Genomic DNA, 14219 nt, shown 5'->3' with positions numbered 1-14219 from the left:
TTAGTCAGCTAGAAATTGTGAAGCTTTCCTCATCTTGTATCTCTGGTCTCCTTCCCCACCCACTATACACATACTCCCTTCACACCTGGGGCCACTTACTTCCAAGCATTTTAAAGAGAACTTAGGACATAAAAAAATCCCCAAACCACCCTCAATGACTCTGTATAGGTTCCCTTCCCATTTCCAAACTAATGTACCCAGGGCCACTAGGATCTCTATTTTTGAATTGCCTTGATTTTTTGTGTGCACAGACTCTCAAGTCTAGCCGGTCATTTCAAAAGTTAGTGGAGTGCCAAATGCGATTGTACACTGTAGTCTCTGTGTGGATTTAATTCAGATTAAACAGGGCAGGGTATTGCTGGAGAATTGTCTAATTCAGATGAGACAGGGGTGGGGTATTGTCACATACTGAGCTGGTGGCAGGGCAAGTGGCAGCTCTAAGCATTCCCCCATCATCCCAGCCCACTGGACTGAGGAGCATTGCTTCAGGAAGCTTCACCCTCAAGGATGAGATGTTCAGAAGAGAGCTATTTTGTTTTTCTAAGAAAATGATCAGACTGTTAAACTTTCAGTGCGAGCACTCAGCTTATTAGTGTTGGCCCCGGACTGCCCTCTGTCTGGGGCAGTCCTGCCCCTGGTACAGTGTGCCCACAGCCAGGAGCACTCACGGACCAGCCCATGGGCAACAGAAAAAAGAACTTTCCTTAGGGCAGAGTGAGGCAGCTCCTGTGGGATGTACTTTCTCTGCAGGAAACTCTGTGGGGCTGACGAACTGGAGTTGTTCCTTGCTGGGATATGGGGTCCTGAGGCAAAGATCCAATCCCTAAGAGCCCTTCTGTTGCTATTTCTCTCTCTCTTTCTCTGATAGAATCATATGGTAATAAGGTTGATTATAACATATTTTCTTTTCTTTTTTGTCTTTTTTCTTCATTTTTTTCTTTTTGTTTGATTATAACATAGTTTTAAAGTACTGGTCTTTTAGACCAAAATGACAATTACAGCCAAGGAAGACAGATTATTAAGATCATTCATCTGAAGAGACAGAAAACATCGTTCAAATAATCTTGTCTTGTGTCTTGAGAGAACCTCTGGTCACCAACATCTTTTCCAATAAATTCAGTTAGCAAAGTGGCTGTGGAGAGAGGGACAGAGGGTGTGATGATGGCAATGATGAATATGATGATGATTACTACTCTCATTCAGAAAATTGCTCTGCTCTTGTAAACCAGGAGTGCTTTCCTTTTTTTTTTTTTTTTTTTTTAAAAGATGACTGGTAAGGGGATCTTAACCCTTAACTTGGTGTTGTTAACACCACGCTCCCCCAAGTGAGCTAACCGGCCATCCCTACATAGGGATCCGCACCCATGGCCTTGGTGTTATCGGCACCACACTCTCCCAAGTGAGCCATGAGCCAGCCCCTCGGGGTGCTTTTCTTAGAGGCAGAGCTGTGTAGATAATGGCCTACCCTTATTTACTGACCCTTGTACTGGCTTTCCTGATGCTCAGACTGGGTTCCAGAGGAAACTTCCAAATCAGAATAATATCTAACCTTTAATAAACTATCTTTCAAATTCCAGGAAAGTAAAACAAAAAGTGCTCCCTCCATGCAAAGAATATACACAGGTAAATCATAGCAGTCTCAGAGGTCATGTGAGGACAGTAGCTTGGAGTGGTCCAGTCTGAGCCATCTGGTCAGACAAGGCCAAGATGGGCTATTTGTAAACTTCTATAGCTGCCCAACAGCTGCAGCAAGGTAAAGAATCTTCTAGACAACTTGCCAGGCAGGATGTATTCAAAAGACAGGGCAACCATGAGGTCTAGTCTAAACTATAAGCTCCAAATATGATAAAAGAAATTTTTATTATGTGTAAACAGGTAGAAATCAAGCTGTTCAGTAAAACCAGTCATTGCTGGAAGATTTGATTTTGATATAATGAAACCAAACCAAGAAGAATTAATGAGAGAGAGAGAGAGAACCAGACCCACCAATGGAAGAAATCCTCTTTTCTCTTGTTTAAACACGAAAAAGCAAAGAACGGAAAATCCCAAAAAAGGGGGGTATGGCTGAGACCTTATTCCATTATTCTTAATCTTTTCTTTCACCTGAAATCTCTCAGATAATCATATTGGGTAAGACTGAGACCAGAATCTCCAAACTTTGTTATTCCCATAAATGTTGCATCAAACTTGAGTTGGGGGGTTGTGGGAATAGAGAAAAGAACACTTTTCCAACAATTCATCAAACAAAAGTAATTCTCTCACTCTTCAAGACAGAGCAGACACACCTTAGATGCAAATCATCACGAAAGGTTAGCTTGAGGAATTACTTTGCAGTAGTCCCCCCTTACCTTCCACGGTTTTAGTTACTCATGGTCTGAAAGATATTGTGGGGGGGCCCACATTCACATAACTGTTATTACAGTATATTTCTATAATTGTTCTATTTTATTACTAGTTACTGTCATTAATCTCTTACTATGCCTAATTTATAAATTAAACTTTATCATAGGTATGTATGTGTAGGAAAAAGTTTATAGTTTTGCATAGTTTATACAGGATTCGGTACTATCCACGGTTTCAGGCATCCACTGAGAGCACTGGAAGTCTTGGAACATATCCCCTGTGGATAAGCGGGCACTATTGTAGTTGAATTTATTGACATTTTATGGAGAGAGAAAAGTGACAAAAGAAGAGGGGCAGAGTTAGAAACTACAAAACCCAACAATACTATCTCCACAAACAACAACCGGCAATAGACACAAGGGGGGAGAGCCTAGGATTGGAATTCCTGGGAATAGTGTTTTCTGTAGGACAACAGAGAATCAAACACCTGCACACAGGCCTACCCACAATGAGGCAAAAACTCTCCCGGCTTTGAAGCCGGCCTCAGCAACTTCCAGTGGAGGTCATGCAAAGCCCAGGCTAGGTCAGCTCCAGGTGTGCTGGCCCCACAGCAGAGGGCCTGTCTGGGAACGAGTCACACTCACCACCACAGTGGAACACACAGCACCCCCGGCACTGTCAGCGCCAGCAGCAGCATCCTCCAGTCTCTGATGAAGTAAGCCAACAGCGGCAGTAGCATGTAGCCAACTGCAAAAAATGTGCACACTCCTAACGTAGAGAATAGAATACGAACTGACTTGCCAAGAATTTCTGTTCCTGTTCAAAACAAGGGAGGGGTGTTAGATTTTAACTCACTTTAATATTTGCTTCCTATATCATTACCTGGCAGTTAGAATTCGAACTATAACCACTTAGAAAAGGGAAAAGGCGTTTGCCTCACGTCCCAGAGCAGGAGTGGTCAGGGTGGAGGAAGGTAGGAAGTGATCCAAGACTTATCAGCTTGCAGAAGGATGGGTTTTCATGAGATTTTATTTATTTATTTAATAAAAGATGACTGGTAAGGGGATCTTAACCCTTGACTTGGTGTTATCAGCACCATGCTCTCCCAAGTGAGCTAACTGGCCATCCCCATATAGGGATCCGAGCCCGTGGCCTTGGTGTTATAAGCACCACACTCTCCCAAGTGAGCCACCGGCCGGCCCTTTTCATGAGATTTTAAAGGAGCCATAGGTATATTTTCTTAAAGGCCATCCCATGTCATAGAAATATCATGCCCAGCCCCAAGAGGTAATCTCTTTTGAGAAAGCCACACTTCCAAAACAAGAGCCCCAATAAGAGAAGCAGAAAGAGCATTCCAGGGTACAAGTGGTGGCTCTTCTGAGGGGCTGTGTGGGGTCATAGTGTGTTAAGCCTTTCTCACAATTCTCAACAGACCTCAGCCCATTGGGAAACAGTGGAGAGGTCACGGTTTCTGTGATGTCAGAACACTCTTACCCACCCTTGAGCCTGGGGAAATGATACACAAGAGCCAGCTAGCTCTGGAGGTACACAGAGCAGGCCCCTGCACCCAGGGTTGAACCCTGCAGCCAGCTGTGCCCAGAGACCAGCCCCAGGCAGACACGGTCCATTCAGACCCAGGAAAGAAAAGCAGGCTGTTCTGATGCCCCTGTAAGGCAGCAGCCCCGGAGCTGGCCGCACACCCAGTAAGCTCCACAGAGCTCTCTCACACACCACAAAGGTTCAAGACTGCTTGAGCGGGCACTGTTTTGGGAAAGGACATGCAGGCAGCTGTCGGCTCCTGCTCTGCTCGGCGCCACAGAGGATCACTCGGTGCCAGTTCTTCCAGAGATGTTGCCTGCCCCTCGGAGCTCTTGGCTTGAGACAGGGGAGTCCAAGAACAAGCTCCTTCTCTTGTCAAAGCTCCAGGCCCTTTCCAGAGAGTCCACTCTTGGTCCTCTGCCTCAGGGGCAGAGATCTGGCCAATGGCAAAGGCTCTGCTTTTTGTTTGGGATCTGCCCACACTAAAGAGAAGTAGCCCAGAAAATACAAAACAGATTAATTCAAAGGTCATTCAAGCATGGCTTTCAAGAAAGATTTTCTCAATCATGTTTATATGCCCTAAGAACAGCTAAGGGATTAAGGGCTAATTCCAGAGAGGCAGCAAAATTACTACTTCAGCTGGTCTCTCATTCCCACAGCCTGCCTGTTATGATTCCACCCCACTCATCCTCCTTCATGTATCAGAACTGAGAGAACTGTCTCAGTGGTTCCCCTTGAGTGGCCATTTAAAAAAGCCAGAATGACAGACGGCCAGTACTGTGTGCGTCCTGCATCCCATGTAGCAGATAATTGCCCTAACCACCCAAGGCATTTCTCAGCCTATAAACTCATTTCCAAGGTTAGGGCCTGACTTCTTTGAGGATCGTGAGTGTGATTTCCAGATCTTTTCTTACCTCATTAATGACCTTCCTACCATGCCCTGGTTTCTAAACACTTTGGCTGTGATTATGATATGGAAATGAATGGGGGTGCGGGCTTTCTTTATAAGTAGAGATTTAGATGTGAAGCAGCAGAGGATTTGATTGTGAAAAAAAAGAAAGTGCACAGGACAAAGTGAGAATCTTGCAAAATTGTGAGGCCAGGGGAGCTCTCTCATACCTTCAATGACCTTGATAAGAGAAGAGAGAGAAGTTACACCACTGGGTTCCTGGATAATCTCTCTCTTTAAGCGTGGGTCTCAGACCAGAACAGATGTTATGACTTTGCAGAGTACCCATGGGGGACAGAAGCTCCTTCCTGTGGAAGAACATGGATGGTGTGAACCTAAATAATTCCTTGTTAGCATTACTCTGTTCTCTGGCTTTTGGGCAGTTAACTGTCCTTTAATATGGTCATTATCATCATCTTTGTGATATTTTGCTGCGGGTACTTTGAGTCAGGTTCAAGCCTAAGAATTTACATAGCTGCGGTATTTTATTATGGCATCACAAGCAGACTAAGACAAAATTACATTTCAATTTAAAAACACTTAAAAAAAGATATGCGGCTGATAAAACCTACATAATTGATGTAGCTAAATTTTAAATTTACCTGAGCTTCCTGGTAGCCAAAGTTATAAAGGAAGATACAATCAGTTACATACTCATCAAAAGGAGGAACATGTAGACATCAGAGGAAGCGAGACTTTAAATGATTCAGTATGCCCGAAGAAATGTTATGGCATGGGGAGTTGATGTTAGGAGTACTAGAAAATATTGAATTAATGAATCAGTCAAGACAGGAGGCAGTTAACTTTTTGTGCAGAATACATTTAAGCAGCTAGGTATGGAGGATAAAAGAGGATATTGGCATTTTATCCAGAAGGCTGTGGACAGGTTGAAGGCATTATTTTTAGGAAACAGCAGGAGATTGTGAGGGGAGCTGGAGTGTGGGTAAGGTCAGTGTCCTTGATCCTCAGCAGTCATTTCCTCTGGTACCAGCACCATTCTGACAGGGCCATCACTTCCAGTGTATCCACTTTATTTTGCTTTGGTTAGTCCTGTTCTTCCCTTTTCTTTTCTAGTCTCCTCTGACTCTGGCAGGCTTGGTATTTTTTAAAAAGTAGTGCAAGGAGAGAACCCATTTCTGCACTTTGAGAGTGGGAGTAATTTGGGTTTCCGAATTAATGTGAAGACTTCTAAGACAGATTATCAATGAGATACCTCCTTGCTGACCCTTCCCTGGTGCCAGGGGACAAAAGTAAAGACTGGCAGAACTTCTCAGCCCAGACACCACCCTTCGGTTTATTTTAGTTAAGTGAGACCTGGAGTTTGGCTGTTTTAGCCCTGAACCACCAGAGAGCGCTGCTGCACTGCCAGGAAAACTGCGGCAGCACTGTCCTTACACAGTGTCCCCCTCCCAGCATGCTGACTGGGGAGTCCAGTTGCTCCAGGCCGGTGGGTTTTCAGTGACACTCTTAAACCTTCAGACCTGAGAACCCAACATAACAAATCTCATACCAGGACACAAAAGTCAGCAATTTCCTACAGAGCCAGGGGAACTTTTAGAGAACCCGGCCTGGACCCAGGCTGATAGCAAGCCTGCTGCACCCAGCATCCCACGCGCTGATGCTGGCTCGACATACCTGGGCTCTGACTGATCTTCCATGGCCTTGCTTTCCCCTCAGCCTCCTTTATCCTTCTCGCCCTGCATGTGGGACCAGAGGCTGCATGGGGAGCAGGGAGAGGAGTGGATGGTACTGTCGGGGCCAGCAGGACAGGCCTTGGGATAAGCTTCCCCTGCCTCATCCACTCACAAGACCCTCAGAAGTGCCCTGTGCCACTGGAAAGGCAGGTCTCAATGCCAGCCGTTCCACAGAACGTGGGGATACCTCTGCTGGGCACAAATTCTACCTTGCTCCCAATCCCAGTGATAGGACTTCTCTCACTACACCATGACTCCCTGCCCTTCCATTCCAGATGGCCCTTCAGCTCCTCCTGTGATATGGGTCTGCTGGCCTTGGGCAGAGTCCTCTGTTTTGGGAAGGTCTCTTTAGTTTCTAGTATGGGTCTGGCCCAAGCAGAGCCACATATTGGACTTTTCAGCTATAAGGTTACCATAAGGAAGATGGATTCTGTGGATTTAGAATATGAGAACAATAGACTTTGCTATGCCCAAGAGTCCTGTGTCCTTGGGGCCATTGGACATTAGGAGGTTGCAATTTCTGTCCTAAGTTCCTCCAGTCTCCAGTTTCCAGCACCACTGACCTGAAGGTTCCTATGCCCCGTACACAAATGATCTTCAAGAAAATCTTGCTCCCCTTTTTCCCCCTGCAGGGAGGAGAGTGGCCCGCCTCCTGCGGGGACCTGCTGAACAGTGTGCTATCTGCTGGGACCATGTGGCTTCGGCATGCTCTCCCCACATCCTCCTCTCCCTCCTCTTCTCTGCAGACACTGGGGCTGGGCCCATGGCAAGGGGCTCTTCACAGATAATCGAAGGAGTGGAATTTGAACAATTCCATCTTGGCAACCTGACAGGGTGTACACATCTTCAGCTAAGAGAACATAGCATCTCCAGAGCCAATGAGTCATCAAGACTCTTAAAAGCAATCAGAGTCACCTGACCAGATTCAGACTTTTGAGACAAAAAGGTTAGACATACATTAAAGGGGCACATTAATAATTACATTGTGACAGTAGGGATAAACTGCGATAGTGCTGAGCCAACTAGAATATTATCACACTGGACGTTATAGGAATTGGTGTCTATTGTCCCAGAGGTGCCCTCATCTCCCCTTCTCTCACCTGCCCACACTCTTACATCTGAAAATGACCCTGGTCAGCTTGCCTAGAGCTCACCTCACTTCCTCCCAGGAAAGGCTGGTGAGGGCCCTGGGGCCTCGTCATGGCCTTGTTGCTGGTGAGCAAGGCTGCTGCTAGGAAACAGGGCTACCATCAGTGCAGTGAGGCTCATCTTACACACAGCTGATGTGCTTGGCGGGTGGGCTCTGACTCAGGGTAACACCAGATCCGCCCAGTGACAGTGGGACTGAATCCCCCCTGTCTGACACTTGCCTCTCCCCCTGTGTGTCAGCCACACCAACTACCCTAAGTCCCTTCACAGGCCACCAAGCAGAAGGCTTGAGCCTTCACAGATCAGATCAAAGACATCCCCAGGCTGTCCCTCCCTGAAGATCCCCTCTGTGCCTCTCCCAAGCCCTGTGCTCCTGAGAATGTGTCTCAGTTATTGTGTGGCTGGTTCTTACCAGCTCCAGCTCTTATGCTCCACCACCTTCCAGGGCTCAGAATAGCTGGATTCCGGTGAGTGCCTGCCCTGCCCATGACTGGCTCAAAGAGCCCATGGCTAAAGCTCTCTCTCCAACACACAGATATCTGAGGCTGATCAAGCTTGGGAAGCACAGCCCAGGGGCCCCCTTTTTCCTGGCCTTTCAGAAGGATGGAGGGAGGAACCCTGAGTCTCAGAAGGCATTCCTACCTAGTATGAAGGCTACCACATAGTTGGAGATCTGGCCCATGCCCACGATGACAAATAATGCAGTGAACATCTCCCAGTTGATGGAGAAAATCTGCAGGAAGCTGAAGCCAGTCTGCACAGCCATGGTAGTGAAGAGAATGCTCTTTCTCCCAAACCTACAGAATACAGCATAACAGAGAACATAAGATGTGCAGGTTGCAGCAAGTCTGTAACTCAAGGCGTGTTGCGTGCCCTGAGTTGCATCACTGCAGACTTTGTTTATTCCAGGTCTCCGACAGACGTTTCTCTTGTCCCATCCTCCCAGCTTCCTCCTTGGTGAGGCCTCAGGCATCCATCTGCCCAGGAGGTGCCTTTTGAGATTCTAAGCCTTCTGTGGAGGCACTGTATGAAAGCACAGCGCAGCATATGCAAGGAGCATGTGGAAATTTTTCCTTTAGAAGGAGCCACAGAGAGAAGCTGCCACCACATTTATAGAGAGTTGGTGTAGCACAGATTGCAAATACTTCTTATATCAGCAACATGGGAATTCCGTAAATCCAGAAGCAAGAGTTCCTCTACAGCAATGATTTTTAACCTTCACTGCACTTGGAATCACCCGGACAGCTTAAAAAAATACTGATGCCAGCACCCTGCCTCCCAAGATTCTTATTTGTCTGGAATGCAGTTTGGGTATTGGGATTTTTTTAAAGTTTCTCAGATGAATCTAATGTGCAACCAAAATTGCAAACCACTGCTCTATGGGAAGAGGTAGCTTTCAACAATGTCCATTGGTGACACTGTAGTCAGTTTAAGTGTTCATTTCACATTCTGGTAGTGACCAATGCACAGAACAGAGCACAGGTGTGAGCAGAACAGCCTCCTGCTCCATTTTCCAAACTCAGGTCTGAGGCTGTTGGCTTAGGGTCCCACTTAGCTCTGCAGCTGAGGGAGGGACAAGCACTCCTCTGGGAAGCCTTCCCCAACACTGCCCTTTAGCACTCCCACCTTCCTGCTCTGGTCCCCACAGAACATTCAGGGGCTAGTGGAGCATGTCTCCTGCTGCTGTGATGCTGCCTCCTCCAGCCTGTGAGTTCCAGGAGGCCCAGAGCCAGCCTGCCTAGGGCAGCTCTGTGGCCCCCGTGCCCAGCCAGGGGCCCAGCCCCAGAAGCAGCGAGTGCAGTTAGTGCTCACTGTCTGGCCTGACTGGCCAACAGCTGTTTGTAGACAGATCATATGTCATCCACCCCCTGCCCTGACACAACTCTCAAGAGTTGGGGGTGGTGCGGGAAGGGCAGTGTGATGACAGCATCATGTTTTATCAAGGGGTTTGTGGTATGAAGACTCCACTTTCCAGTGGGGTCAGTGGCTCCTCCACCCCTGGCCAGCGCCCTGGGAGTACCAGGCTGGGAGAATAGAACAAAGTAGAACCAGGCAAAGCGGGCTGAGGGTAGGATGAACAGGAGACATCACGGATCCTCCTATCACTGACTCAGTGGCCTGAGGGTCCTCCCTTCCTCTGGGTAGAAATGCCCTGAATCCAGTCCAACTTCAAGACAGACAGTGAGGTGACAAGGGGCCCTATCCCACCTTTCCTCCCTCCCGGTATCCTTACCTGTCTGACAGCTGTCCGGATACGAAAGAACCAAGGAGCACGCCCACGAAGAACAGAGAGGTGGTGAGGGGCGTCCTCCAGTCATCCTGACACACCAGATCCCACTGCCAAGGAAGACAGCATGAAGCGTGAGCCCAGCACTCCAGCCCTGCACCAGGTACGTCAGCACAGCTGCCACAGGCTCTCCCGCCCTAGGCCACGCTGTCACCTTTGTGCATAGGGCATAGGCCTTGCAGTGCTAGGTTTGACTCCGGATTCTACCACTTTCTGGGGCAAGTGACCTAGGGCATGCCACTGCCCTCCTTGAGACTCAGCTTCCTCTCTTGAAATGGAAGGAAGGGTGATGGCTCCTACTCCACTTCCATTACAGAGCGAAAAGCGAGCTGAGGCCACGCTGTGACTGGTGATCCCTCAGCTGCGAGGCAGTATGAAGCAAAGGTGGCACTGTGCCTTCAGAAACAGTCCAGCATAGAGGGAACGTGTATGAAAAGCCTGAGGGGGAGGGGGGCTGGCTGGTTAGCTCAGTTGGTTAGAGTGTGGTGCTAACACCAAGGTCCAGGGTTCCATCCCTGTACTGGCTAGCCACAAAAAAACAAACAACGACGATGACAACAAAAAAACCCAAAGGGGCAGGGCAGAGGGTATGGTTACTTGGTCCAGGGATGAAAATGTCCTCTCCCTTGTTGAAAAGTGCAAGTGGTCCCAGGAGCTCTGTGATTTTATTTTCTGAGCAGACTCCTCTGAAAAACCTTGTGCTCTCTGGTCCATTTACACCTAGGCCAAGTTTGGGCCTGATCCAGGGCCCCACTGTGCTGGGGCCTACCCACTCCTCTCCAAGGCTCCTCAGCTCCCCTTCCTATACTCCTACCCCCTCCTTCCCACCCAGCCTTCCCAGAAGTGTGGTCCCTCCCACTCCCCAGGGCCTGTGGGATGCTGTTGTCCTAACAAGTCCCTACCAGTGGATACATGAGAGTTTCAGCTCCCAACCTTTGACTTAATTCAGCAAAACCTCAGGGGAGGTTGCAAAGATTTCAGTGTGTTTCATGACCTTCATTTATTTTAAAAAATAAGCAGGTGCCAGTGAGTAGCTTAGGCTTAGGGGCTGGGGGTTGCTGTCTGTGGCAAGATGATGCTGCCTACAGGAAAGACCTTTTGCTTCCCACCCAACCCCACCTCCACTTGGTGGTGCTGCTGCTTCTGCTTCCACGGTATTTGCAAAGCAACTCAGTTCTTCATCGTCACAACTCCTCTAAAAGTGTGGTAGATTTAAACATAAATTCACATTCGTATCATTGCTCATTTTGCTGCAGACAGTGGTGTTTATGAAGACACAGAAAAGTGTAAAACAAAAATCTAAAAGAATGAGGCAAACAGAAAGTAAAGGGGACGGCGTCTGCAAAAAAGCAAGCCAGGGGTAGACTGCCCCAGACTATCCTGCCCAAGGGCCTACCTGCTGCCACACAGGGCTCCAAATCTGGCTCTGAGTACCCCAGCAGCTCAGCTCTCTGAAGGATCACAGTATGCACAGTGACAAACTCTCCCACAGCAGCACTGTTTCTCTGAGTCCTGAGACCTGAGAGAAGTCTCTCCTATTATATACTTCCTTACAAGGGGGTCACCGTGGTGTCGAGGATAATGTCCTTGAGAACACCCCTGTCCTAGACGTAATAGCAAGACTCATGAGGGCTCACAATGCTGGCTACAGGTGGAACACCCAAGCACAGCTCCGCAGAAGAAAAACACAGCCGGGAACTCAGCTCTCTACTCCTCAGGCACGATCTAGGGCTAAATCTGAGATCATAACCAGAGTAGGGCTGCCTCATCCAGGGGCCCTGAATGGGCTTCAGGGGAAAGGAGAACAAAGCCTCTAAAATGGTATGGCCAGATTCATGTGCTCTGCCAGCTCACAGATCAGAAGTGGTAAACAAGACATGTGCCTGAATTAATGTCTGCCTACCTATGAAAATAACTGGCCAAAGCTTCAGAAAAGAGCTTGAAATCTGCCCCTGACACTCAGAGGGATGAACAATTGAGGTCCCAAAGCCTCATGATGTGGAGTGTGACACATTTTGCAGAAGATTAAACTGAGGCTCTGAGCCTAAGATTTGTCTGAAGTCATCGCAAATAAATGGGCACGTTAGATGGTCCTCAGAACACCTTGGGCCAACTTGGGCCTCAGAACCCAACCTTGAACTCCAAAGGCAGGACAAAATGAGCTTATTAAATATGATCCTCTACACTTCAAGGAATGTGACACCAGGAGACAATTACCTCAGGACTGGGGGTAGAAGGCCTCCATCACAGCCTTTACCCATGGACAGAGAAAAGAAAATCTCAAGCTTAGTAGAGGTATTGATGTGTCTATTATCAGTCATGACCATTAATCTGCAGTTGAGCAGAAAAACTCCTCCAAATATAATGTGCTCTCCTTGTAATTTTTCAAACACTTTCCTGTCAGGACTTTGCCTTAGGGAGGATACATAGGATTTAGAAACAGAAAGGAAAGAGGAAGGCTGTCATATGTGGAGCCAGGCATTACATGAGCAAAGGCAGTGGGCAGGACTGACTTCATAATTTGCAGGCCCAGTACAAATTGAAAATGCAGGACCCTTGTTCAAAAATTATTAAGAATTTCAAGACATCAATAGCAGAGCGTTGCAACCAAGTGTGGGGCTCTGTGTGGCTGCACAGGTTGCCTGCCTAGGAAGCTTACCCTGGTAGTTTGCCCTGCCTGGTCTCTGGGGAATGCAACAGAAGCAGGAGTTCTGAATTGGGGTGCTGGGAAGTGTGAGGCAAGGGACAGTTCCCCATTGCTCTCCTTTCTGGCGGCTGTGTAGCCTTGGCTCTAGGTCCCCTTTCCCTGTCAGCATTATGCAGCACAGGAGGAGGCCATTCCCACCCAGCAGCCACTTGCCGCAGGTCCATGTGTGGTACTATCTGCCTTTGGAGATGCTCACAACCAGCAGGGGAAGGTAGCTAGATCCCATGGCTGCCCATGGTTAGCTCTAGGGCTGGGCTCTCCCTGTGCCCAAGGAGTCTTTTTGTAAAGCTGCAAGGGGCCTGGTGATAGGACACGGGACTGGCAGACAAAGTTACAGCTGGGGCTCATGCGGCTCGAGTACAGGAAATCAGCTGCCGGCATAAAGAGAAGCCCTTTCCTGCAAAGGGCTGTTTTTGGGGAGGCCAGGCTCTGCCTCCCCAGCCCCTTGAGGGTTGAGGAGTGTGTCTTGGGGCCCCAATAGCCAGGGTCCAGAGAACTCCCAGTGGTTAACAGTGACATCGTATGCCCAGTAGGAGACAGTCTTTTTCTTGATGTGACAGAACTGTCTCTGTGGGTCCCTGCACATGTGTGTACACACACGCACACACAAACATACACATGGCCAGCTCAGAGGCTAATGGTGGATGTCCTGGTAAGGAGCTGGCTGGCATTGCTCTGCTGCTGTTCTTTCAAGTCAAACACTAACATTTCCAAAGCATAGCCTACCCCCACTCCCAGAGAGAGAGAGAGAGAGAGAGAGAGAGAGAGTGGAATGTATCCACCAGCTGGTCCAAGCTGTGCAGAGGAAGGAGCACTGGATTCCTATGTCTGCCCAATGCTCAGGGTCTCAGACAAAGGTTCGCACAATAGAGCAGAGTGAGCTCCGTGTAGCTGGGCCATGCAGACTTCAGCCTGCTTTAAGAAACAAAAATCCAGGTCACAAGGTGCTATGGTTTGAATATCTGTCCCTCCAAAACTCATGTTGAATCTTAAGCCTCAGTGTGTCATTATTGAGAGGCGGGGCCTTTAAGAGGTGATCAGGGCTCTGCCCTCATGAATGGATTAATCCATTCGTGGGTTAATAGATTAATGGGTTAGTGGATTAATGGGTATCATGGGAGTCGACTGGTGACTTTATAAGAGGAAGAGAGATCCAGGCTAGCATGCTCAGCCTCCTTCACCATGCAATGCCCTGCACCTCTGCAGGACCCTGCAGAGAGTCCCCACCAGCAAGAAGGTCCTCACCAGATGTGCCCCTTGATCTTGGACTTCCCAGCCTCCAGAACTATAATAAATAAATTTTGCTTCTTTATAAATTACCCAGTATCAGGCATTGTTATAAGCAACAGAAAACAGACTAAAACACAAGGTCATAGGGGATGGGAGGCCACTCATGGCATGGAAGGATGTGCCTCGCATGCCTCCCAACTGTAACAATAATAGGAATGACAACTATGGTGTATTGAGTGCTCACTGAGTACCTCAGGAGATCTCAAGGTTGCCATGTGATATAGGTACTCTTTTCATCCTCATTTTACAAATGTGGAAAAT

The 14219-nt window shown here is 48.1% G+C and overlaps 1 protein-coding gene across 2 annotated transcripts in view; it reads right to left on the bottom strand.

The window, feature by feature from the left end:
• The window catches only part of LOC134369968 (solute carrier family 22 member 4), a 57353-nt gene that overhangs the window by 23274 nt on the left and 19860 nt on the right, over nt 1-14219 (bottom strand). For both annotated transcript variants that reach the window (XM_063086840.1, XM_063086841.1), the window contains exons 2-4: nt 9908-10011; nt 8317-8471; nt 2988-3159 (exon numbers count right to left, since the gene is read on the bottom strand). In XM_063086840.1, coding sequence (XP_062942910.1) covers nt 2988-3159; nt 8317-8471; nt 9908-10011 — 431 coding nt within the window. The remainder of the gene's footprint in view (nt 1-2987; nt 3160-8316; nt 8472-9907; nt 10012-14219) is intronic.

The sequence above is a fragment of the Cynocephalus volans genome, chromosome 2, assembly GCF_027409185.1.
Source record: "Cynocephalus volans isolate mCynVol1 chromosome 2, mCynVol1.pri, whole genome shotgun sequence".
NCBI classification, from domain to species: domain Eukaryota; kingdom Metazoa; phylum Chordata; class Mammalia; order Dermoptera; family Cynocephalidae; genus Cynocephalus; species Cynocephalus volans.
Note: the sequence above shows the minus strand (reverse complement) of the source record. Positions and strands in the feature narration are given on the sequence as shown.